We start from the raw sequence: 9,192 nt of genomic DNA, 5'->3' as shown, positions 1-9,192 counted from the left end.
TTCGGCCTGTAATTGTTCATCATCCATTTCTTCGAGGTCACTCACGTCCGTAGGCGTGAAAATGGGGTGTCGCGGGTCTGCAGGGCCCGCAGTGGTCGCAGGGTCTTCATCGACGGTCCCCGACGAGACCTCGGGCGCCCCATTGTCTCGGGGCGATGGGGGGTTCATTCTCACCTGATTCAGGTGGGAACTTACCCTAGTAAGGATGGTTTTTTGGGGGTCTCCCTAGAATCGCATGCAGCTACTGCTAGCTCGACAGTGCCACTGCGTGATAGGCAAGCGTTGAGAATTATCAGGGACCTACGCAACGCAGTAGGTACAAAGGAATTGGAGTAGCTGAATGCCTTGTTCTATTCACGTAGCCCTATTGACAACGACTCAACGCTTGAGAAAAAGGAAGAGTTCTCTCTCAGCCGATTCAGGTGAGAGGAGACTCTTATAGCTTCCCCTCTTTCTGTCACGTGAAAAGGGTAAGGCAGCGTTAACCGATAGCCTTGTGCCTTAACCGTTCTTTGCCTTATCCTTTCCTTTTCTTTCTATACCGTCCACCCGATTCGGGTGGAGGGCGTAGAGTACTTGGGGACAACGGTGGGTTCGTGACATATTACTAGTACACTTCCCGCATGGGAGGCGCAATCTTTTCTCTTTTATACTTAGAGTCGTGTACAGTATTAATTATATACTATAGGGGTACCTTATATACGCTTATCGCTAGATTCTACCTACTTACTAAGGAATCTCTAATAATAAGTAGTCGATATTACTTAGAATAGTATAATTTAATAGTTAATATAAATTAGCTATAAAGAGAGTATAACTAGATAAGAGAAGAGAGCGTATCTATATATTTATACGGGCCTTCCGAATAAGGCAATATAGAATGGTTCGTGGTACACTAGTGCACTGATACGCTCCTCGTACTAGATTTTACTATTCCGACGTACTATACTTTTCTGTTCCGAGTGTTACGTGTTCTTTCTCAGCCTTGCCCTTAAGACTACCTAGTGTTCGGTTGAGTTTCCTTCTTAGTGTAGCCTACGTGTCCTCCGTGGCTTTCTAAGGCTGTGTCTAATAGTATAGTATTAACTATATATAGTTATATGCGAAATCAACGTCCTGTAGGGTACGAATAATTTCCTTTTTCAGGCACTGAGGCGAGTCTTTTAGAGTTCACACCTTACTGCGTTAGGTTAAGCCCTAAATAGACCTCTCTCAATGAGCTTCTAGTGTATGTTTGCGCCTTGAAATCCACGATACGTCGACAATAAACCTCTAGGTCATTGGAATGCAGCTTATTTTGTCAACACGTCGCAATCCTTAGACGAATCAGCGAAGTGGCTGCATGACGGCCGCAGTCAGAGCTGTTTCAGCCGCAGATCAGATTGATCTCGGCGGCTATTTCGCCTCTGCAATTGGCTATGTATTCCCGCGACTTTTGCGCCCAAACCCATTGTCAGCATGAGGCGTTTTCCGAGCTGCGTTCTTCGCCCATTCTTCAGGGTCTTTTACACTTACCTCACATCGGCGCACAACGCTAGGCTGCGCCAACTATAGCCTGAGTCATGCTCGCAGAAGACAATAGGCCATAAGCTGTCCTGACAATAAGGCAGCGAGCAGTGAGTCTCCAGCGTCTTACTGTCTCGAAGTACTTGATAAGTACGACGATCATTGTCCTCGATGCTCACAGCCAAAGGAAATCCCTGACAAAGCGATGCGGCTCCTTTATTCGAAAGGCGCTGGCAAGTACAGCCTCACTCGGGAATTTGCGGCTGACGAAGACGTTCCTGCATATGCGATCCTCTCACACACTTGGATTGATGGACAAGAGGTCACCTTCGAGGACGGGAAAGAGTGGCTATAGCAAGATAAACTTCTGTGCACAGCAAGGCAACAAGGATGGCTTGGAACACTTCTGGGTAGATATCTGCTGTATCGACAAGTCCAATCCTACTGAACTCCAAGAAGCTATCAATTCCATGTTCCGATGGTATCACAATGCTGCGAAGTGCTACGTATATTTGCTCGATGTCTCAAAGGCCGGTGGGAGGGATATGTCGCAACAAGAGTTTCGGCAGAGTCGATGGTTCACTCGACCTCTGTCTGAATTTGTTGAACAGCGTTTCTCCTGGATGCAACACCGCCGGACAACAGTAGCAGAGGACAAAGCGTATGCACTGCTTGGTATCTTTGGCGTTGAGATGAATCTGCGATATGGGGAAGGATATCCAAGTGCATCCAAACGACTTGAGGAAAAGATTGGTCAGCTAAACAGTTGTCTTCGTGATTTGCGTATCACGGATCCCCGTCACGATAAACAGCGAATCGAAGAGACCAAGGGTGGCCTACTTGACGGCGTATACCGGTGGATTCTTGAAAATCCTGACTTTCAAAAGTGGCGTGACAACAAGGAAGATCGCCTGCTCTGGATCAAGGGTGACCCAGGCAAGGGAAAGACGATGCTTCTCTGCGGCATCATCAATGAGCTGGAAAGTTCCATTAGCAGAATCGATTTGCTGTCATACTTCTTTTATCAAGCGACTGACTCCCGCATCAACAGTGCTACGTCTGTCCTGCGTGGATTATTGTTTATACTCATCAACAGACAACCACTGCTTATTTCCCATATCACGAAGAAGCACGATCTCGCAGGGAGAGCCATCTTTGAAGATAGTAACGCCTGGTTCGCCTTGACTGAAGTATTTATGAATATTCTTAAAGACCCTAGACTGACGAACGCTTACTTCATTATCGATGCACTCGACGAATGCAGGACTGACCTACATCGACTGTCATACTTCGCAGCTCTGCATTCAGTCCTCGACTATTTGGAGGTTTCATCGCACTCTCGTCCTGAGACCCAGCAGCGCTCACCTCGTCCTACGAACCCTGCACACTGAATTCTTTCGTACCAGACGACAAAGCATTAAGCACGGTTGTGCACGTGAGCTGGAATGGGGCAACAGAAGTCGCGACGTGGAATCTCCTGCACACCGATTTCTACGGCAAGTTCTCGGAACTCATAGCTTCTTCACCACGGCAGGGCTTTGAGACACAGATTCGATTTCAAGGCTTTGCCAAGCATGTCGTGCTCGTTGCTCTAGACATCAACGGCAAGGAGCTCGGCAGATCGAATGTCACCGACGCTGAAGTCCCTCCAGACTTGCAAAGCTTGTCGATTGCGTATAAAGAATCACAGTGGGTGGGAAATGCGCGAAATCAGCCCTTGTACTGGGAAGTACCTTACCAAGAAGCGAAGAGCAGCTTTTGGTCGAACTTTGAGTGGTTCACTCTGGGGAATACTATTTTGTGTTCTCATATTGTGCATCATTATCTTTATGGTCTTGAGGAGGAGCGGTATATTGAAGCCACGCAGAGAGTCGTGGTGGCGGACCGGACAGCAAAAGTATTCTGCCATCGCGCTTAGCGATGAGGCATTGGAGCAAAGCGAGATGATGTTGCGCAAGACGGGAGTAAATGAAGATTGAGATGTAGATTTCGTTGACTTCAAATACACACTTCTCCTGTTCGGAGGAGAGATTCTTCAGTAACACGCCCTGTCCTGTGGATGAGCCGTAGCCTGATCCCTAAGCGGCGTACCGACGATGTCGAAGCTGATTTTCCGCGTTATATGTCTGAGATCTTCGGGATCCATGTTGCGGCTATTGACACCAATCTCGTTTATGCTGTCTCGCTCGGGATACCAGAAACACCTACGGGCCCAGTTAGGCTTGGGAAATCAGACAGAATCACTCTCCCGCTTAGAAAGCTCACGCATAGAGGCGATGAGATGTGCATGAGTGAGAAGTCTTACATGCAGCCACAGTTATCACAAAAGTTGAAGGAGATGTCTCGATCGCCCCAGACGTACTTCTTTACATCGCCAGCTTTGTGCTTGTTAATGGTGACCTCTTCGGGTTTGTAGTATATCCATGCAGCTGCGTAGCGACGACAGATAGTGCATTGGCATTCATTGATCTCCTTCGGCTGATAAGGGACAATCACTTCGATCGCGCCGCAATGGCAGATTGATTTGAGGGGTGAGCTGGAAGATTGGTCCGCCATATTGAGCAAACCGCAGAAAAGAGAGTGATCAAGAGGCGATTTGTAATTGCAGCACTTCTTACTTCTTTACTGCTTCGCACATTTATATGGCAATAGCTACAGCGACTAGCCATTGCTATCCCCTTGAGACACGCCCTAGATCCGTACTCGCGAATTGTTGCTAGTGCAAGGCAACCTTAGGCAGCATATAGCAACTGGCCGCTAGCGCCCGCTCTTCTCCGCCAATCAGAGCCGCTACATTTCACTTTGCCAAACGCAAGGCTTTCATATGAATTCGAAAATCTGAAATGCCTCTCATTAGCACTCATGCGAGCAACATGGCTGGCGATGCGCCAGCGCCAGCCGCCAAAGTCTCGGATGTATTCAACACTTATCAACCCACCCGCCTCTTCAAAGCACCTGCAGGTGCAAATTACACATCGATCGACTTCAACGACTCTGGCGAATTCCTCCTCCTAAGCCGCACAGATGATACAATCCAACTCTTCAATACCAAAGCCGGTGCGCACGCAAAGGAATTGAATTGAAGAGTCAGAAATATGGCAGTGCGCTTGCACGATTCACACATCACGACACTTCCATGATCTACGCGAGCACGAAAGTGGACGATGGCATACTGGGTACGGTACCTGTCGATGCATGATAATAGCTTCATCCGCTATTTTAAAGGCTCATCGGTTCTAGCTCTCGTGCATCACCACGGGTCAAATGGATCATATCCAGCCGCAACCAGCCTGATATCGAGGAAGGACTGCAAAAAGCACAATCCAAAGTCCAAGTCAGCCTCCAGTTCAACTCTGCCTCCGTGTCAGCTGCTGTCCATTTCTACATCGAGCACAGTGTGCAGGAGCTATCACGCGCTAAACAGTACAAAGAGGTGGAAAGAAGGGATGTGATGAAACATTTGATCTCACCTGCAGCCGACACGTTTCTCTGGGTAGCCATCGTTTGCCTGCGTCTCCGCCAGGAACCCCGACGAAGACTGCGCGCGATCTTGAAAGAGTCCCCTGACGGGCTCGACGCTCTCTACGATCAGATGCTGCAACAAGTTGGTGCTTCGAGAGATTGTGACCTCCTTAAGCAGATATTAGCCGTGGTCAAGACCGCCTATCGCCCTATTACCATCCGGGAACTCTCGCGCCTCAATGCCGAGATTGCAGAGATGATCGATGAGGTTGACGCCGTGAAGGTGCTCGTTGGTTCTTGCGGCTCGTTCCTTACGATCCCGATGACACGATCTATTTTATACACCAATTTACCAAAGACTTCTTGTCCACGAAGACTGCCGTTTCATTCCTTGCTGACGAAGTTGACGACACCCATCACCTCATTTTTTCCAGATCACTCAAAAGCCATGTCGGTTGGATTGCGAGGCGACATATATAGCTTGAGTAATCTAGGATGTCATGTCTACTTAATGCAACCACCGACCTTGAACGAGCTGGCGCCTCTGCAGTATGCTTGCAGGTACTGGATCGATCATCTTCGTGGCTGCGTTTCAAGCTCGGCTACATGCAGTGTCGACTCACAAGACCACGAGCTCGTTCATCAATTTCTCCGGAAAAAGTTCCTTTGCAGGCTCATAGCCCTCAGTGTATCTCGAACTATGTTAGAAAGCGTGCTATCAATGGATCGACTCTTCGAGCTTGTGAATGTACGTAACAACCATGCTGCCGTGCGTGATGAGTGCTGGGCCCTTTTACAGCAGACAAAAGAAACGTCACAGCTGGCCGAGCTTATTTAGGACATGTGGCGTTTCATGCTCACCTACAAACCAGTTATAGAGAAGTATCCTTTCTAGGCGTTCGCATCAGCACTCCTATTCTCCCCCAAAAACAGCTTTACACGAAATCTTTACAAAGATCAGGAGTAAAGCTGCATCGTGGTGAGGCCTAACATCCAAAACAAATGAAATAACTGCCTGTTAACGCTTGAAGGCCACAGTAACTCGGTCACGGCGGTCACGTTCTCGCACGACTCGAGTCGTCTGGCATCGGCATCCCGCGATGAGACGGTCCGGATCTGGGACGCCCATAGTAGCGCCTGCCTGTTAACGCTCGACGTTGGTTGGCAATGTGGTGAAATATCCTTCGTCTTTAATGACTCTTATCTCAAGACTGACACTGGTATCATTGACATCAGCGCTCTATCAGGTCCAATAACAGCCTCTTTCGATTCCAGACCGTCGTCGCAGCGCTATCGCGGTTTAGGTATCAACGCAGATCGTCAATGAATCACATTTAATGCAAATAATCTTACATGGTTACCTCCTAAATATCGGCCAAGGATTTCAAGTGTCACATTAAATACTTGCGCTATTGGCACTAGACGAGGAAAAGTATGGATTATTAGATCACAGATGTCTCGTGCGCGATCGTGATAGTTATGTAGATAAGTATACTAAATCCGCACGTAATTACTGCCACTCTATTGTAGTGGAAGCATAGAAGCGTATGTCTAGCTCTATATAATAGAGAACTAAAGAGCCACCTAGGTACTTGTTGTTACTATAACGTACTACTGATTTCAAGGTGTAATCACACACTAGACGCTCATTAAGAGAGAAACCTATTTAGGGCTTGACCTAATACAGCACGATGAAACTCATAAAAGACCCACCTTAGTGCCTAAAAAAGAAAATTATTCGTACCTTACCGGACGTCGATTTCGTATATAACTATACTATTATTAAGAATTCCTTGATAAGTAGGCAGAGTCTAACGATAAGCGTATATATAAGTCATCCCTATAGTATATAGTCGATACTGTACACGACTCAAAGTATAAGAGAGGAAAGAGTGCGCCTTCTATGCGGGGAGTGTGCTAGTAATAAGGATGCACTCCCTAAGTCGCATCTCTTAGCTGGTGGCCTAATTATTTCCCGATGTATTAAGCGTCCGTCCTTCCGATGTTTAGCCGAATTTATAACACTACCTTTCCCTTTAAGCTTCTTATCCCCGAGAAGCTATAAGTAGTAGGCTCGTCGCACTCGCCTCGTATACTCTTTAAGCTATGTAGTACGGAGCGTACTTCTTAGTATTCGTGTATATTCGTTCTTAGCGATACTTAGCTAAATATCTATATTTATAGTCTTATATATATAGCCTTATATTGTAACAGAGCACTTCAGGGTTTGGCGTGCACGTGCAACAACGCACAGAGGCCTATCCAGCAGATCGGGAATCGAGAACGCGTTTCTGGTTGATACTGACAAGATAACACCACCAACACCACCCAGAGGGGCAGCGACTAGGGCTACAAATACTTAGCACAGCGGGAGCATCGACGGACAGAATAGAACTAATAAAAAAAACACTTAGGAATTAGGTAGACGGCGCTAAAAGCCATGGAATTCATAATGCTCTGCTCAATCTCTAATAAATGATACACTATTAGCACTATAAACTATTCTATACTTTCTTTTATCAGCCCATTTAGATTTAATATATAACTAGATAACTTTTCCTCTCTACCACCGCTCTACTAGTCTAGTACGGCCCATTATAGTATAGCTACCTTACCTTATTACATCTATTCCTCTCTTATTTATAGAACGACCTCGTCCGATAGTATATAATACACTTAAGAATTATCTAACTCTATTATTACCTAGAGAATAGATCCGTAGCACTATAAGAAGAAGCTCGTAACGGAGGTAGATTCTCCTCTCTTATTAGATTCAAAATATAAACTAAAACATTACTAATAAATATAATAAATCTACTCGATCTATATAAGAATATCGAAGACGCTCTTAATATTTCGCTTTAATAACTACTTTATCTTAAGATCGAGTTTATTTCTATATTAATATTACTCAATAATTCTAAGGTTCGCTCTTAGAATTCTCTCTTAACTAACTAAGTAACGCGAGAAAAGAGAGAGTTTACTCTTCGCGTTAAGATTCTATTCTAAGAGTTATTACTATTATATTCTAAATCTATTCTCTCTTCGCTATATAAGTTAATATAAGTTTATAATATTTAGTTCGTATTTTCTTAGTTAATGAAATTAATAATACTTTTATCTAGAGTAATTATTATAATAGGCTTTAATAGCTATTATCTACTAGTTTCTACGCGAGATAATTATAATAATAGTATCTTTTTATTCTTAATAATAGCTTAATAAATATTCTAAATAAGTTAAACTTAATAGAAAGTATTAATTTTAACTTCTTTAATAGTTTTAATATTGTTTTCTATAAGAGCTCTAACTTAAAAGATAATAAATATTCTATAATTATAGTTATTTAGTTATTTATTAACATTAATATTCTAAAATATAAACTATTTATCGTCTTCGAGCTTTACTTAAACTTAAGAGTTAAGATACTTTAAATTAATCGAAATTATTAAGTCTTTTACCGTGCGCTTTCTAATCGAATTTATAGTGTAAACGATTTAAGAATTGAGATCGACGTATATTAATTACTAATGATTAATCTCTCGATAGAGAATTAGTTTCTTCTATATAAACTTATCTTATCGCTACGATCACGGCTAAATTATAAACGTAAATATTTCTCGAATATTATATAGATAGATTATATTTTATTCGTCTTTCACTTAGTACTTTCGGTAGACCGCGATACCTTTAATAACGTAATTTATAGATAACTAATCGTTATAATCCGTACTAAGTAAAAGATATTCTAATTCTTTTTTATCGATTATATATTCTCCCGAGTAGTAATTCCCGCCGCGAAGATATTTCTTTACTTCGCGACTATATTCTTTATAAATTTCTTTAAAGCGTCTCGAATTCGCTAAATTTCTAACGTTTCTTTTTTAGCCTTTACTCTTTCTATAATTCGAATTACTTTAAGAGTAGCGTAATACTAAAGAAATTATCTCGAATTAATATTAGTCGGTAATATCTCGATTGATCTTTAGAATACTCGTATAATAGCTTTAAATTCGTACTAAATTACTTTATTTACTTATCGTTTCGTTAAAGTATCTCTACTTATATTATACTTAACTCTCTTAAATTAGTTTATAATAATCTTCTATATTAGTTTTTCTATATTAAAAGAATTTCTTAATAGATTTTATTTATATAGTCTTATATTAAAGAGCGAAGATAACTCTTAAAACTCTCTACGAAGATATTTACTATTAGTAATAA

The 9,192-nt window shown here is 43.1% G+C and overlaps 4 protein-coding genes across 4 annotated transcripts; 3 read left to right on the top strand and 1 right to left on the bottom strand.

Moving 5' to 3' along the window:
* Window positions 1-1,790: 1,790 nt before the first annotated feature.
* Window positions 1,791-3,424, top strand: A1O5_13463 (uncharacterized protein; the record flags this gene model as incomplete). Its single annotated transcript, XM_007754028.1, has 2 exons — window positions 1,791-2,847; window positions 2,913-3,424. The coding sequence occupies 2 exons, from the start codon at window positions 1,791-1,793 to the stop codon at window positions 3,422-3,424; spliced, it is 1,569 nt and encodes a 522-aa protein (XP_007752218.1).
* A 117-nt stretch (window positions 3,425-3,541) lies between these two features.
* A1O5_13462 (uncharacterized protein) lies at window positions 3,542-4,062 on the bottom strand (the record flags this gene model as incomplete). Its single annotated transcript, XM_007754027.1, has 2 exons — window positions 3,542-3,710; window positions 3,812-4,062. The coding sequence occupies 2 exons, from the start codon at window positions 4,060-4,062 to the stop codon at window positions 3,542-3,544; spliced, it is 420 nt and encodes a 139-aa protein (XP_007752217.1).
* Window positions 4,063-4,379: 317 nt separating this feature from the next.
* A1O5_13461 (uncharacterized protein) lies at window positions 4,380-5,529 on the top strand (the record flags this gene model as incomplete). The annotated part of the gene is made up of 2 exons (XM_007754026.1): window positions 4,380-4,563; window positions 4,812-5,529. Coding segments are annotated over 2 exons (900 nt in total), but the record flags the coding sequence as incomplete, so codon positions are not given.
* A 470-nt stretch (window positions 5,530-5,999) lies between these two features.
* A1O5_13460 (uncharacterized protein) lies at window positions 6,000-6,295 on the top strand (the record flags this gene model as incomplete). The annotated part of the gene is made up of 1 exon (XM_007754025.1): window positions 6,000-6,295. A coding segment is annotated over one exon (296 nt), but the record flags the coding sequence as incomplete, so codon positions are not given.
* Window positions 6,296-9,192: the final 2,897 nt, after the last annotated feature.

The sequence above is a fragment of the Cladophialophora psammophila genome (genome assembly GCF_000585535.1).
Source record: "Cladophialophora psammophila CBS 110553 chromosome Unknown aczJe-supercont1.62, whole genome shotgun sequence".
In the NCBI taxonomy this organism is placed as follows: Eukaryota; Fungi; Ascomycota; class Eurotiomycetes; order Chaetothyriales; family Herpotrichiellaceae; genus Cladophialophora; species Cladophialophora psammophila.
Note: the sequence above shows the minus strand (reverse complement) of the source record. Positions and strands in the feature narration are given on the sequence as shown.